Below are 17,160 nucleotides of genomic sequence, written 5' to 3' on the forward strand. Positions count from 1 at the left end.
CACATTAACAACCAAAGTTATTATATTCATCCAGCACAGCACTGTCACTCACTTATAAAATACCTGTTTGACTGACAGTTACATGAACATTAACGTGATGCTAAGGGTGAACTTTGTCAGACCTGAAATGTGCCTCCAGGAGAGAAGGTATCCAGAAACGGCAGGCACCCGCGTCCAGTTCAGGACAGTGCTGCTGTCTGTCGTGTTCACAGCAGCAAAGCCATTCACTTTTGGAAGATCCACTAAAACACATAGAAACACATGATAATGAAACAAATAACAATATGTTGATCATTTTTATGTAAGGTAACAAGAGACCAGGGACCAGCTCTTTGTGACCCAATGAAAAATGGAAAACTGAATTTGATAATGATGCTGAAAAGTGATATGGATCTGCTGTGTCTGGCTGATGATGATCTGTTTAATAAGTATGACTAAGTATGACTAAGGTCAGATTCAAACCTGTGGACGTTTATATCTGAGTCTCCAAGGTTGTTCGCCATGTCCACTATGTGTTCATACTTGTTTACAGGATGGTAAACTTTGATAAGTGATACATTCACGGTGGCAACCATATAATTGTATAACTACCACCCTGAAACCTCAGATTGAGAGCGCATCTCGTACTGTTCCTCACTGTTTTGGGCAGGCAGGACTCACAGGTGCGTGCGGTTAGCAGGACTGGGCTTCCCTCCCTATTGCCTATCATGGAGGACACCTGGATCTTATAAGCCGAGCTCTCCTGCAGCTTGGGGATGGTGAACGTGTTGGAAGCAGCAGAAACCACATGGGACTTCTCATCACCTCCTGCAGCAGGGAATAATAAAATACAACACGTGAGACAACACGGCGTGTGCTCAGTTATTGCAACTCTATTGCAATGAGCCACAGGAGTCCAATAAGTGATGTTAGGAGCCGTGAATAATTAGCAATAATGAACAATGATAGTGACAAGTTGTGAAAGATAATGCAAATATCCAAGAAATGTTTAGTATCAATATTTCATCAATAACACTAAATTTGAAGTCAACTGTTCTGTAGGTATACATCATGTGCAGACTTAGGAGCATGCTTGTGTCCACATGTGTGCATACATGCATGTGTGTTCAGTATGTGAGTATCAGGGTCTAAGCACACATGGTTGATTTTCTATGTGGTCCCTTACCCAGGAAGGGGATCCAGGAGATTTTGTACCCAGATGCCCCAGGTGTTTTCCTCCAGGACATCCTGAAGGAGTTGACTCCGATGTCAACAACCTTCACTTCCCTCACTGCCTGGATCAGCTGTGAGTCCGTGACAGCAGCTGAAAGACCATTATCATCTCATTTTACACCATACAACTGTTTTCAACATTCTAATCAATTTCAATAATGAAATTAAACATATAAAAAAAACTTCAGGAAATCAAAATCTCTGAGCTGGACGAGCTGCTGTGGCTCTACTCACGCACCCTATCATTTGTCGGTGTAATACATGTAGCACTTAGAGCTTGGGGTAACACGCTAACTTTGACAGTGATAAAATGATAGCAACTCTGCTGACTTGGACTCAATGACACATACCGCAAGTGACAATGACAGGAACTGTGGTTAAAATGGGAAGAGCAAAGTACATGACTTGTCAGTCAAACAAAACCGCCACGAGGGTGCTGAGGCATGGGATGAGGAACATCTCTCTCCCTTCCCAATTAATTACAATGGGGTGAGCACAGCTGCAACGAGCTAGTGTGTTTACATTTCAACATGAATCACCATGGATTACGTGCACTAGATGTATTTTATATATAATATATACAGTGAGGGCTCCACTTCTTGTACCTGTGAGTTGAGATAAAGAGATTTCTGGTCCTTCTGAGTTGCCGTACACTGCACAAATGGTGATTGTGTAGATGGACTGTGGGTTCAGATCTCCGATATGATGGAATAGAACACTGCGCTCTAGGTAATGGGACTGAGGGCTGCTATCACCTGCAAGCATGCACACAAAAATACATACACAGAACATAATATTACATACGGTGTTAAATATTTCTGTCTCTTCCTCAATTTCTCATCACTTTTTCAGACACAAATTGCAGATAAAGGCTTTCAAGAGGCTGACAGGTTGACAAATGCACAAACAAAAAGTTTGACTAACCTCTAAAAACATAAAAATAGTCCTCATATCAAGCTGGAGGTAGAAAAATCTGGGTAAATATAATCACCTGTGTTCCAAGAGAGTTTGTACTCAGTAGCTCCAACAATGGGACTCCACTCTACATCTACGGAGGTACTGGTGTAGGACGCCACCTTGAAGTTGGACACATAGCCCAACGGAGCTGAGACAGAGGAAGACTGAACATGAATAACATGTATGTGTTGTTAAAAATACATTATTAATAACATTATTTCATCTATGTAATGGAGATTTATGACAGATAAAATATATTTTAACACATTTCTTCAAATGCGCTCCCATCATTCAGCAGTGTTTTACAACACACACAATGACACACATCTTGGCTGCTCAAGTTATTCTTAAATATATATTTCTAAGCCATTAAATCATTTTGCCTGGGCTTCCTGAAGACACACTTAAAAAGCAGCTGAAAAGCTTGTATTTGCTGACCTCCAGTGGTTTAACTTCTCAACCTGCTGCAATGACAGAAGTGTACTCCAGGGTGCACCAATACACTGTGACATCACAGCTGGGTGAGGTTACAATTAGTACACTTCTAGTCACAGCCGACATTGAAGCCTGGTGTTCATTTGCTCTTAAAAGACTGTGAACTCCTTTTCAATACAAATCTAAATGTAATTGTTTAATGAATGAAAAGACCACAATTTTAGGTCACAGAGGAGAATAAAACTAAAAAAGGGGCTAAATGCAACCTCTTTGGACTTCTGTGGTGAAGTCTTCTACTTAAAAATACAGCGTTTTGGCACAATTGTGCAGTCTACCAATTGTGAGAGTCCATTAAAATCGTTCCTAAATCTCAGTGGTACGTCAGGTGGGTGGGAGCCATAGAATACTATACTCACAAGTTCTGAAGGTGGCACTCATACCAGGTCCCACCGCGGAGCCAAACAGCACATAGAGAGACAGGACATACTCAGTGTCATGTGCTACATTTCTCAGATGGTACTCCGTGGTGCTGCCGTTCAGAGCCAACTGCCTGGGACGGTCCCGACCAACGAACTCTGAAAATAACATCAGCATCAACGGCACGGTCACATCACTCTTTCTTGCATTTCATTATTTCTGGCTGTCCTGGCATTCCTCTCAACTCTGGCTCAGCTTCAGAGCTCCCTTCTTTGGAAACAACATCCTCCTCCTTTTTCCCCAGTATCTGAATATCTTTCATCAAAGTGACTTGCCATGCCACTTGCCACATCCCTGTGGCAGACTGCCATGGTAGATGTGTCCAGTGTAAAAGGAGTGGCATTTCAAAAGCTCTTTCAGAGCGTTTCCAGTTCTGTTACTGGGTGAAAGGGAGCATCAGAATGGAACCTGGACATGCATGCAAACATGTATATTAAAGCAAACCTCACTTTATCCAAAACTTGCTGTAGAAGGACAACACTGACATATTTTTTATATACAAGAGTAGAACCAGAATGGACATAAACAAGAAGGTGTAAAGAGATAGTTAAACAATAAATCACCTGGGGTGGGTCCCCAGGCCAGTCGGTATCCCGTGGCTCCTGAGACACTGTTCCACGAGACGACAGCAGCGCTGGTGGTCACAGCAGACACCTTCAAAGCTTGTACCAAGCTGCTTTCCACTGATGCAGAGAGAGACAGAAAAGGCATCTTTAAATCTAATGTCATCCAGGTCTGTAATGCTGTACTCGCACTAGAAAACATCCTATTTACATGTGTTGACTTTGGCGGTGGTGACGGGCCCCTCGATGTCCCCAAAGATGGGGTTGATGGTGGTGGTGTACTCAGAGGCTGAGTGAAGGCCCTGGATCATGTAGAAGTTGAAGTTGTCCCCGAGGTTTATGTTCTCTATGTGGCCATCTGGAAGACACAGAGGCTCTTATCTTATCTTTCCCTTAGCAACACCCATGTGTGCAATTATGTAGCAAAGAGTGAAGAACTGTACCTGGGGATGCCCATGTCAGACGGTAGCCTGTGGCACCCTTAACCGATGCCCACCTCGCTTGGACAGTGTCTGTGGTGGCGTTCTGGACCAGGAACTTCTGAACTTGTACCAGCTTTACTGTCAAACACACCCGTATCACATATAACATACACAAATTCAGTATTTACACTATCAAAAGAATCACAGTAATGACAAAGAGTAAAGTTATTTAATCCGTTTTTTTTGCTGGAAATGTTATTTAAATTAATGTAATAACATATAAGACAACAATAGAGATATTTTCTGTGTACCATGAAACAGAGATAAATGAGAGTTTTACTGTATGCAATAGATAGAGATAGATGTAATGCTGTTTTTTCTACGAGAGCACCACACTGTGGATATACTATGGTACTACATCTTAGCGTTTGCTTCCTTGTATTAGATGTGTAGCTACTAACTCTTTTTCTGTTAGTGTTTACTCAGTGTAGAGAGGTATACATGGTAAATAAAATCAACTTTAATGTGAGAAAGTTGGAATTATTTAATTATGGTGCAAAGCTGTTAAACTTACATGTCTTGCCCACTATTGAAAGCGTTTCACTTTGTCCCAGCGGGTAAACAGCATAAATACTGATAGTATACTTCTTATCCTCTTCCAAGCTGTCAATCACGTGAGAAGAGGTGTCTCCTGGTAGCAGGTTCTCATAAATAAATCCTGGTCTGTTGGCTGCAGCACAAAAAATCCAGAAGAACATGGTAGATTAAATGATACGTCTTCACCAACAATACAAAAATAAATATGATAACTTCAGACATTTATATTCTGGTCTGCAGTGTGTTTGGTGTGAAATAATAATAATAATTGCATAGTTAGCATACATCTTGGGATGAAGATCTTGAATCCGTCGAGCTTCCCTAGTGGAGGTGTCCAGCCCAGGCGCAGAGAAAACAGGCCCTCCTCAATAACACGGAAGTTTAACACCTGAGGCAAAGCAGCTGCAAGGGACAAAATGTTGCTCAGGGAAACGAGGTAAATCCTAAACAAATGTGCACAAGTATTCATGTATTTTCTAAGAAGGAGCATGAGCATGCAGTGACACCCACTTGTCTGAACTGTGATTGCTGCAGAGTCTCCTATGAGGCTGGGGTAGATGGCATAGAGAGTAAGGGAATACTCTGTTTTAGGACTCAGATCCGTCATCATCGTTGTGCTCACGTCTGCCTTCAGATCAACCTGTTAAATACAAAGACAGCAGCAGAACGAGAGGAGCTTCGTGTGTCATATTGTCAAAGGAATAGAAGAGTTACGCAGATGGAACTCAGGCAGCAATGAGAGATGAATCACTCAATTGTTGTGTTAGTCACAGAGGTGACATGCAATGACATCATAAGAGTATGAAGAACCGAGGGTGGACTTTAGTGCATATTTAGGGGGAGGGAAATGTTACAGTCCATCTCAATAGCAACACAACTATGACAATGCACATGTGTAACCCCTCACTTGTCTCTGGTTTTGGGCGATGTGTCCACCGGAGCTGAGAGGGTAGATCAGGAGGCGATATCCGGTGACATCACCTGTGGCCTGGCTCCACGTCAGTCTGAAGGAACTGTGGGCCAACTCGCTAACCTGCAGGTCTCTGGGACCCACCACACGTTCCTCCACTAGGATTGGGAGAAGGTGCAGAAGCGTGGTGTCGAAAATATATATGAAATATACTGTATGTGAGAAAAGGATCATTAACCATGCACGCTGGCCTGGATGTAGAATTCTCATTAAGATAAATACGTCTTAATGAGAAAACTGCAGGGCAGAGTGAAACAAGAGAAAAATATTAATCATTTTACTTTTCAAGCTATAATGTATCAATATAGAAATGCAAACAGATGTCAAGGACAGAAGATACACTTGTATGTGTTGACTCACCAGGCGGGGACGTTTTCACAGGAAGTGGTGGTTCAGAAGCAGTAAAGCACAACCTGCGGGACAGTTTGGGAAGGATGGTTTCAAGGAGAGAGTAGTCAGCGCCGAGTAATAGGTGCTCCTCATGAGGCTCTGACACAATCCTCCTCAGCTCTGACTCATCAGCTCCCCGAACACCTGGTCACAGGAATGACAAAACACGCTTAGTCCACTGATATTTGACAACGATGATGAATAACCTGCTGTACACACGACAAGACTTTACTTTCATCAATGCACAGCAAAAACAAGTGAATAGCAGTTACACAGCAGCAATGATTGTGTCATTCTTGTGTTGCATTTTCTCCACATACTTTCCAACGAACACCACTAGGGGGAGCTGTGGCAGTGATTCATGTAAAGTCATGAAAAAGATGTATACCGAAGACATTCACTGCAATTTAATCAAACGCCCTGTGAAACTTGGAAGTGAGCCATGACAAGCACCTAATAAAGACTCTCTCAGGTGAGTTTACAGTCAATTACAGTTACATGAAATCTGCACCTGGACAAGATGGATGTGCATTTGTTTCCTTGCTAGTTGTTTGCATACACAGTAGATGCATACATATTTGTTGTCAATAATACCCAGGCTATACAGGCCTATTGGTGCTGCACGCGTACACAAGATGCATGCGACGCTTCTCTGCGGGTGATGGACGAGAGGAGCAAGCCTCGGTGTCAGAGGTGCAGATGGAGGACACCGAATCGTCTCATGAAAAATGGCTGCGATTAGCACACCATCGGCTAATGAGCAGTAATTATTGCACTCCCAGCTGAGGGGAGTAAGTTGTGGGCTTGTGGGCTTATGCGTGTGTGTGTGTGTGTGTGTGTGTGTGTGTGTGTGTGTGTGTGTGTGTGTGTGAGGAGTAAGAGGGTTAAGATGTGTGTACGTACACAGCGGTGTGTATTCATGAGCGCACTGTGGGATTTAGAAGCTTTGCTGTTGCAACACACAGTATCAGAAAGTGAACTTTTACAGACAAACAGTATAGGAGCTGAATACATATTGAGTAGATGTTGTTACGGTTTAAACAGTGTATACACCTGCAATGGTTGCATTCAAACACTCAGAAACAAGAACCTCTCACACACCCACAAATACCCACACTGGATCCAATGAATTCAAATGTATGACATGCATTTCTGATTGCAAACACTGCAGATAAGTCGGCGGAGCTCGGATAAAATATATGGGGCCGCTGCAGTGGGGATGTTGAAGGAATTCACAATACCAGCTTCTGCAACTCACCTACTGCAAAGAGAGAAATCCCATTGTCAGCTACAGCTCTGGCTGCGGTATTGACCTGATCGTCTGAACGTCCATTAGTGATCATTACGGCAATCTGTACAAGAGCGGCAGAAAAAAAAAAATCACTTATGCAAACCTAATATAACAATATTTCACTCAAGAAACGATCTATATAAAATAATAGCCTGATTAGTTGCAGAATAATCCCAGTATGGTTCGTTTAAAAGGTTCTACCGTTAATCTTGTCTGTTAAAATGTGTTGATTTGTGAGGTTTATCCATCCCTTCAACAACGTTGTATTTGGGGTAATTTCACATATCCTCACAAACAGAATTACGAAAAGCCCCCACGGACATCTGAGATTGTTTAATTCATAATTGAATATGTAATTAAATAAAGTGGAATTCAATGATGCTGGCTTTGCAACAGAAACTGGTAATTCGCCCATTAAGGAAAATTGACTTGATTAATTTACAGTTCATCCCTCAGACGTTGAAAAAAGGCGGGGCTGGAAAGCATGGGTATGAGAATGTTGCTGCTTCTCTGCATGTGCTCTGGTTGTACAATTCAATATATCAGCCTAATCCTCATTTCTCTGCCTCCCCACATCAAGTGTGCTGCTGCAAGACGATTCACACGCACACTCGAGAGAGATAGAGAGGTGATTGGAATGCTAACCAGCTGTGATGTACTGAGACTACACTGCACTGTTGGACTGTCAGAGAAATGTAGCTGACAGAAATGGAGAGAAGTCTGTGGAAGATTTGGATGTGAGATCACGCACTTCTGGGACAAGGGTCCAAAGTTAAGAATAGTAGGATACATAATTATTAATTAATCTAATCTACGTCAATGAGTATCTTTGGGTGACCATCAATTGCAATGTGTCTTGCACCGTTGGCACTAGTCATTCGGCCGACTGAGGCTAAATATATTACCTCCGCCTTTTCTTTTTCTTCTTCTGCAAGCAAAAACGACAAACCGAAGCGAAATGCGTCGCCGGTTGTAACTTTCTATCAGACATACTCTCAGTTTGCAATCCAAGTGCAAAGCAAGACCATTTAATCAGATTTGCAGCGGCGTGAAAATGGTGGACCAGTTTGCTTTGTGTTTTCCACAAAGCTTTTTGTTGTACAACTACAGACTTCTACCTCGTCATCTTCTTTCACACACATGCATGTTAGTTCAGGTTGTAATCCTCAATCAATCATTTCCCTGTATGTTTGCTCTTGCTTGATACTACCTCCATACATGACAGTAAATGTAGTCTCTTTCAGGGCTACAGGAAAGCTGTTTTTATGCATTCCCTATGAAGCAGACGGACACAGTAGTCCGGGATGAGGTTTCACATCTCCCCAGTCGAAGCTTCGTACCTTTGGGGCATGCTCTCGGCTGATGACGGGGCTGAACACGGGGTCAACCAGAAACTGGAGGGCATCCCCAGTCCTCCTGGATCCACCCTCATAGGGGAGGTCTCTGATGGCTCTGAGCACCTCCTCCACTGAGCTGTAGTCTGTCAAAGCGATCCGCATCCTGCAAGGAAACAATTACAGGGAAAGCAAACCTATATCATGAAGAAATACCGGAATAGCTAATACAAACATCAGTATAACTTTGTTTGGTTTGGTTTCTCTGATTAGAGTTCCTCGGAATAAATGTGTTTGAATATGGTTTGTTTTTCTGAAATGAGTATGACTTTATGTTGATTATTGAAATAGATCTGTGCTGTATGTTACTCTTTGTTTTTACCTCGGGACGTCCCCAAAGACAGTGACCCCGAAGTGGACCTCAGTGTCCACCACGCCGTCCTGGAAGGAGGAGACGATGGTTGAGATGAAGTCTTTGACCCTGGAGAAGCTGGTCTGGCCCACACTCCATGACTCATCCAGCAGAAACACTATGTCTGCCTGCCCCGCCGTCCTGCATACTGAGGGGGGAAGCAAATGCCAAGGAATGAGGAGCAGGGGAATACATGTTTGAAAAACTGCCCTAACCTTTCATCATCAAATCCAAAGAACATGTTTTTTTTTTAAAAGATTAAAGGGTTAAGCTGGTAATTAAGCCACATGCCTAATGATTTCTTCCTAAACTGACCACCAGATAGCAGTCTTGTTCCATCATCATGAGGTTTTTTTTCCTTTTTACTTGTTTCTGTCATGCTGCCAGAGCACCGCACAAATCCCCATGAATGTTTAATGAGACACAAGTGAACCAAAGAGACTATCAATATTCTGAGCACTCCAGCAATAAAACTTTAGTACAGCGTTGAGGAACGCTTAGAATAATAAGGTAAACACAGCCGAAATCAGGGTCAGTCCCCTCGCTCCGGCAAACAAATGCATTTCACATAAGGATCTGCTGCGTCTGGCAGGATTCAGACGGGTTTTAATGAGTTAAAAAGCCGGATGCACAAAAAAAAGGTACGTTGATGCATTAACTACACTCACACACACACACACATTCATTGGCTCTCACGCCTGCACACATTCCCACATCGCTGTACTGTACAAGCAACACACCACAGAAATCTGCTGTGTGCGCAAATGCCCTCAGAGTCAATATCCCGGCATTACATATGCAATAAACCACAGTGACGACAGCATTGATTAGGCTCGTGAATAAGAGATAGGCACCGCTGATTGTCCTGTAAGTGATAACTCAGCTTCTCTGCTGTCCTCTATTTCATTACAGGGCTTCGCCGCCTCTATTATCTCGCACCTTCTTCCTCTGGCTGCCATCCCAGGATTCACTGGGGGAGACATATGTCTCCAGCCCATGGCGACCTAACATTATGTTCTCCCTCACACACCTATACATCTCTGGCCACACACCAAGGAAACAGGATATCATTGGGAATACCATTTCGGAGCCTTCCCTGGTGCTGAGTTACTATCTGAGGCTTTTTCGTCATATATTTAGCAATAGTGGATTCATCACTGATGCAAAAACACAGTTAAGGCCACTGATGCAACTCAACATGATACAACAACCTCCCTCACATGTGGCGGTGCCATGTGGGATACATTTTCTACCCCATAGGTTTCTGTAAAAACACATAAAACATTGTGAAGATTGCAGGTGAGGAAGCAACTGAAGGCTGGTCTCTGTCAGACAGACACGGACTGAGGTGGAAAACTAGATGAATTATCAAGAGGTTCGTCTATCTGGGCAGGCAGGCGAGAACCACGTGGCAAGGATGTGGAGACGACACATGCTGGGGGATTAGGAATAGTTATCTCGACTGTTATCTATACTGATATCTCAAAGGTTGTGTACACCTGTTAGACCATTGATTTACGCCTTAGATGCAGCTCAGCGGATACAGCGGATGCTGCAGAAAATTCTGCCAGTGAAGAAAATGCCTAAGAAATAATGATGCGCTGCTGCAATCAGCCCCAGCAAGATCAAGGGAAAAGATGCAAACCGTGAGAGAGAGCACACGCTCACAGGGCCATCAGGTTCAGATTTCATCCAGACAAATGAACATAAAAGTTCTTCTTCTTCTAAGGAGAAAGTAATTGCAGTAGCAGGGAAGCTACAAAGTGTAGGACGGCACTATTAAATGGAAATGTGACCACCGGGATGTGTTTCCAGTCACATCGCCGCCCTGTTGGGACAGTCAGTGGATGTAAACAAATCAGTCTATTACTCTCCTCATAATGGTATGGTGTTTGAATTCAGTGCAGCCCATTATGCAGTTGAACGAGTATAAGGTCTCATCACATATACTTTGTTTTCCTTCCATAATTCTGCCCAACAACTTTCTGCCAATCACATTCCAGGGCGAGAGGGAAATCTAACTTGATTGGCTGATTGACCTTTTGGCGACATCCAGCAGCACCTGAGGCTACGGTTCTGTATCTGGGAGATGGGGTTTGACAGGCCGAGCGTTGTACTGTACATGAGGCTAGCAGATGTCTGGAGAGAAAGTGGAGCTGGGTTAGTGTCTGCCCCGTGCATGTGTGTGGAGATTTAATGACGGCGCACCCACACAGACTGTGTTCACTGAGCACCTGCCCTTTCTTTGGCCTGAGCATCCGGGGCTTCTAATTCAGAGATCTGTGCACATTGCATAATAAAGCTTCCCTGTCGTTCATGCATTGTGTGTTTGAGTGCATCCTTTTGGGTGTAGGGTTGTGAACGGGTTACCTTCAGTCTGTGCTGTGATGCTTTGACGGGAGAGAGAAAGGGACAGTAGAAAGATCCACACAGAAGAGCAGTCCATACTCTTCCTTTCTTCCTCTTCCTCCTTCGATCGCCTGCTCCTCCTCCTCCCAGCTCTTCTCTTAACAAATTCCTAAATTCCACTCCGCTCGCCACTCTTTCTTCTGATCTGAAAGCACCAGGATGAAAAGACGGCGGAAAAAACAGTCAATAGAGCCACTCAAAGATGTGGTGTAATCCGACATTTGTAATATGCTCTCATGGATCTATTCTGCATGCCTCCAGTAAAACAGTGTTAAATAAATACATATGAAGAGGGAATCGTGGATCGGTGCCATATTTTGACACAAACTGCAGACTTTCATGCAGGCGGATAACACAATAAATATTATGTCATGTCAATAAACTGAATCCCATCGATCACCGTCTCAATAACCACATTTATTGGGATTGTAATATTTTAGGCCAATGTAAATTAGTTTAGCATAATGTTGCATCCGCTCCCTTCTTTATATGTCCCTGCAAACAGTTTTACAGCAGTTTCTGATGATGCCATGGAAATAAAAAGATTTTAAAAGCTGCTTTTAAACTGCGCACAACCGAGCTCTTAAAACAGTTATTGGAAAGTCTAAACATTATGAACCTACATGAACATAAAATATGATTACCGCAATAATCTGTTATGACTGTAGGTTTAGGTGGCAGCGTTTCTTCAGGTGGCACGCCATTATTCACGCTGTTCAAGTGAAAAAATTCTTCTCTTTGACATCTTCAAAATGTGTTAACATGGAAGGTTTTGTCTTATATTTGTTGATCAGGACTTTAAAGTTACTTGAACCCTAATGAATCGTACAAGTTCGGTTGGTAATCTCATAAACCTGCTTTCTTTTTCATACGAACAAATGCCTTTTGCTAGTCAGTCCTCTAGGCGTTTACTGGCATTTGCTTGGTGCATATAAAATGACCAGAGAACATAGTATAATATAACATAATGGTCATTTTTTACAGAAAATAAATCTTCAAACTGTAACATCAAATTCTCATTTATTTTAGCAAGGCCATAATGTCTGTTTTTAAAGCCGTTTTTTCCATACAAAGGGCAGTTGATACGAATTTCATATAAAAGGGATCAAAACTGTGAGCTTTTTTATACATATTTCTTCAAAATCATGAGGCAAAAAATTAAAGGCTGTGCTTATTTCCCCCCAGGTACATTAATACACGTGAATGGCTGAAGTTAACACTTTGGACTGAAGACAAAACAGTAGTTATAACAAGTTTCCAGTTGCAGCAGCTTGAAGGGGAGAGACACACAGTCCTCATCTGTACATTTCAGCAGTACGACAGGTTCAAGGAAGCTCTTGTATGATTCTACAGGTGCAAAAGGTTTTTGAGCTGGTCAACCAAACCTCTGGGCGGCTTGCACCTGTCCCGAAACTGAGGATTACCTAAACTCCCCGAGGGCCGGCGATGCCATGGGACTCACACTGCAGAGGTGATTATCTACGGAGCCGAGGCCGAGGCAGCATGGCTAATCGCTTCCGATGTGTGTCTGTGTGCATACGACATTGCACTTGAGCCAAAATAATGTAGCCCCGCGGCGATTCTGACACCGAGTGTCTAATTACAGTTTCCACCAGCCCTCTGTTATGTCATTTCATTCAACAGGATGACACCATGATGTCTGTTGAGCACCATGTGAGTCCTCTCATATTGAAAATGAGTTATTTTTATATATAGTATATATATAGTGTTATTACATACATGATTTTTTTGTATCTGTGCGATGAATGAAAAGGGCCGTTGATTGTGTTTCAAACAACGTGCTCTCGTCCCGCTCTATGTGAAAAGTGTCCTGAGATAACTTTTGTTCTGAAATGAAACCATCAATAAAATTGAATTGAATTGAAATGACAGGTACATTCAGATGGATGACTCTCACTGCTGAGAGCACAGCTGTTCTTCACAGCAATCTACTGAAAGAGAGCATCAGATGTCCCAGAGTAAATAGAAGTCCAGTAACACTCTGGGTTACAGAAAATCCTCCTCTTCTTCCTCCTTGACAGACAGAAGAAACTTCAGGGAAGCATGAAAGAGATGTAGAAATGTATCTTTACTGCATTTCAATCGTCAACTTCGAATAAAGGGGATCTTGTAGCCAGAAAGTGTGTTAAATCTGGACTGAGGACCACAGAATGTATCAATAGAAAGGGCTACAGCAACATTCACTTAAGTGAGCATAATCAATGCCTAAGTAGAGTAAATCCTGCACTTAAATCGCCCTGGCAAAGGAATCATGCAGCAGTACGGGATTATTCCATTTGAAATGAACGAAGCTCCATCAGAGAGCAACGCCTTCAGAACATTAATGGTGATCTAGGAAATGGTTCGTGCTGTTACGTTTGACATTAGCTTGCGAACACCCATAAATCTCCACATAAGTGTGCATATGTGCCTAATTGTCTGCACTGTATGGCCATGTGGTCTTGCAAAATTCACAAGACATCAAAGAGAGATCTGCCTCCACTCAACCATAATGCACGATACAAAGATATAACAGATTTTTCCCATTGAGCTATTCGCCCATATATCACATTGAATATTTCCTCATGAGAGAAAAATTAATTGGATAAAGCCCCCCCAAAATAAATCAGATCAATGTGAAACAATTTAGACTCCATAAAATTTGACCACCTGTTCTGTCTGACAACGCTTGAATGGCTTTAGGCTGACTAGTTTACAACCTGGCTAGGCTTGAACTCTAATGTAATACAACCACACACACACACACGGACCCCCCCCACCCCCCCATCACCACATACCAATGCAGATCTAAGATCTGTCTCTGCATGTATCTTCTTATTAGTAAAGTGCAGAGAGAGGACAAATGTGAATTGATGAATGACGGTGTGTGTCGAAGTATGCAGTTACTGTCTTGAATCTGTCCAACAGTGGGGTTTTGAAATAGGTTTTTGGAGTGTCAAGCTAAACAGAAGACAGCTTCAATTTGATGCAATTACTGTTTTCGAAATGTTCCTATTCATGTCATCATAGGGCAAAGGTGGCTTTCCTGAGGCAAGCAGCAAATGCTGATCCTCAGCAATGTGTTACAGGAGAAAATGAAAGTCCTGGTTTTAGCTTGACGTAAATGAGTTCCTGAGTTCATCCAAATATTTCTGAAATGATTCATGCAAAGATTCAAACATCAGCATGCTAACATGCTGATATTTCTCAGGTGTAATGTTTACCATGTTGACCCTTTTAGTTTCACCTTGCTAACATTTGCTAGTAAGCACGACGCACAACTGAGGGTGATGGGAGTTAGATTTGCAGGTATTTGATCATAAACAAAATAATTGGGCAGAGAGGGGTGGCGCTAAAAGGAAAGAGGGGATCACTAAAGTTGTCGTAATTCCTCCACTATAGGGAGCATGAATGCTGTACTAAATATCATGTCAATTGATACAATAGTTGTTGAGATATTTCAATCAGAACATAATGGACATTGCCATCCATATAGTCACACTACAAATCCCATCTCCTTCCAACAGTTCCCCAGGACACACCTGTCTGTGATCATAAGCTCAAGTCAGATAGTCAGTAACATGCCTGCAATGATCCCACATAAAAAAGTAAACCTGCATCCATCACTCACACCACGCTGGGATCACAATCACTATGTCCAGCCTCGCCAGGGAGAAAAGTGTGTGTATTCTGTGTCCGAGACCTTTGGTTTATCACTGCCCCGAGAGGATTAAATAATGTTACAGAATGAAGTCTCTGGCCCTGATACTCCCTGTTCCCTATCTCCCTTTCTCACACACACACACACACACACACACACACACACACACACACACACACACACACACACACACACACACGCCCTGCAAGTCTAGCTGCACGTCAGCTATTTCTACATAATGGCATTTTCCACCTCACCACTTCACAGGATGGATAATCCCCATAGGTGGGAAACTGTTAACAGTGAACAGGCGCGCACACACACACACACACACACACACACACACACACACACACACACACACACACACACACACGGAACTACAATGTATGATGATGGCCGATGTCTTTGGTGCAATGAAATTCAGATCTCCAGCTAAAACACACACAAAAACAAATAAAAGCACACATGCACAGGACTACTGTCTTTATGTCACTTTTATATTTGCAGGCAGCTGACATGGACAGTCCATGCATGGGAGGGGAAATTCATTCTACATGGTTTCATCTCCTGAAAACGCTCCTACAAAACAACCTGGTTCATTCTTATTATTCATGAACACACAAGACCTGACACGACTGTGAAATGAATGATATCTCGTTTTTATGCTCCTTGTTGAGGTCGGAGGTGTAAAATCATTGCATCAACTCCTGCAGAGAAGCAGAGCGCTCATGCCGAAGACAAACGCCCATATGTGCATGCGTTCAGGACATCTGCACTGCATGGATGCGGGGTGTGTGTATTTGTAAGCACATGTTCTGAGACTAAAGTGGAAAAGCACATTCGCGGCAATTATTGCACCTTATCACACACAATGATTGTATTCAGACAACAAGAAAATGGACAAACAGCAAACACAAAGATCAGACAGCATTGCTGTTTAAGGAACAAAATGCACTATAAGGAGCAGCAGTAAAGGCTCAGTATCAAAAGTGTTGGCCTAAACCCAGACACTTATGCTGTAAGAAGGGTATTTGGGCCGTTAAGAATTCAAAACTCTTGGTAAAGCACCATATTAAAGTGCAGTTAAACTAATGGGTTTTGACTATGGCCCTAAAATGAGCCCACACAATCTCACTTACCACAGCAGACAAGTAAATCATTGTTATCGTCCCAATCCCGGGGACCTCTTGATGGTCGACAAGGGAAAAATATCTCCTAAAATACACCAAAAAATGTTTCATCCAAGTCAGGGAGGGGGGGGGAGAAAAAAAAAGTCTGGAATTGATATTGTATTCCTGCAGAGGATGTTATCGTGGGTAATCGACTGAATGGCACATGAGAATCAATGTGCGTATCTGTGTGTGTCTGTGTCTGAGTGAACGAGGAGGTGGGTGTGTTTGAATGTGAGAGAGTGGATGAATGACGGAGACGTTCTTGCCTGGGCTCAGCTGCAGCACAGAAAAGTTGGAGGAGAGGGGTGGGGGTGAAGCTGCTGCAACCTGTTGGCTCAGAGAGACAGACAGAAAGAGAGAGTGTGAGAGAGGTGGAGGGTTACTGATGAGCTTTGACCTACTACTGTTCTACAGTACATGTGTTTAGTGCATGGAGGCGTAGACACAGACAGCCGGGTCTCACCTCAGGGTAACAGAACAAGCAGTTAAGCAAAACCATGTTAAAGACTTTGAAAGTGTGCGATCGCCCACAATCGTACTGTGAGTTGAATCTGTGTCAGGAATGTGAAAATGCACCCGGCTGAGAGAAGACAGCTCCTGAACATCGTTTGTACTGATATTCTAGTCTTTCACTGCTTGTTTCATTTGGCTGTTTCACAATAACATATTTTTTTCTTTTACTTTAATAAGCCTGGTGTGATTGAAACTATATCTGCACACCATTCATCCTAACAAGAGATTATGCAGCCAAAATACCAGATGATAAAAACACCCGAGGTCATGTTGGACCATGAGTTCTTGTAAGCTCCACATACCTCCGTCCTCAAGGTTTGTATACTCACACATAAACCCACC

General features: G+C 42.8%; 1 protein-coding gene across 3 annotated transcripts in view; it reads right to left on the reverse strand.

The window, feature by feature from the left end:
- Positions 1-16,446, reverse strand: part of col7a1l (collagen type VII alpha 1-like) — a 47,299-nt gene extending 30,853 nt beyond the window's left edge. For all 3 annotated transcript variants that reach the window (XM_084038567.1, XM_084038565.1, XM_084038566.1), the window contains exons 1-19: positions 16,273-16,446; positions 11,431-11,614; positions 9,031-9,208; positions 8,655-8,814; positions 7,282-7,375; positions 5,994-6,167; positions 5,571-5,731; positions 5,174-5,303; positions 4,949-5,065; positions 4,641-4,796; positions 4,088-4,204; positions 3,856-4,002; positions 3,645-3,764; positions 3,021-3,179; positions 2,204-2,317; positions 1,818-1,967; positions 1,166-1,303; positions 661-807; positions 123-242 (exon numbers count right to left, since the gene is read on the reverse strand). In XM_084038567.1, the coding sequence (XP_083894693.1) occupies positions 123-242; positions 661-807; positions 1,166-1,303; positions 1,818-1,967; positions 2,204-2,317; positions 3,021-3,179; positions 3,645-3,764; positions 3,856-4,002; positions 4,088-4,204; positions 4,641-4,796; positions 4,949-5,065; positions 5,174-5,303; positions 5,571-5,731; positions 5,994-6,167; positions 7,282-7,375; positions 8,655-8,814; positions 9,031-9,208; positions 11,431-11,506 (2,458 nt within the window). In that variant the 5' untranslated portion in view covers positions 11,507-11,614; positions 16,273-16,446. The remainder of the gene's footprint in view (positions 1-122; positions 243-660; positions 808-1,165; positions 1,304-1,817; positions 1,968-2,203; positions 2,318-3,020; positions 3,180-3,644; positions 3,765-3,855; positions 4,003-4,087; positions 4,205-4,640; positions 4,797-4,948; positions 5,066-5,173; positions 5,304-5,570; positions 5,732-5,993; positions 6,168-7,281; positions 7,376-8,654; positions 8,815-9,030; positions 9,209-11,430; positions 11,615-16,272) is intronic.
- Between the last annotated feature and the right edge of the window lie 714 nt (positions 16,447-17,160).

Source organism: Eutrigla gurnardus, assembly GCF_963514095.1.
Source record: "Eutrigla gurnardus genome assembly, chromosome: 21".
Taxonomy (NCBI): Eukaryota; Metazoa; Chordata; class Actinopteri; order Perciformes; family Triglidae; genus Eutrigla; species Eutrigla gurnardus.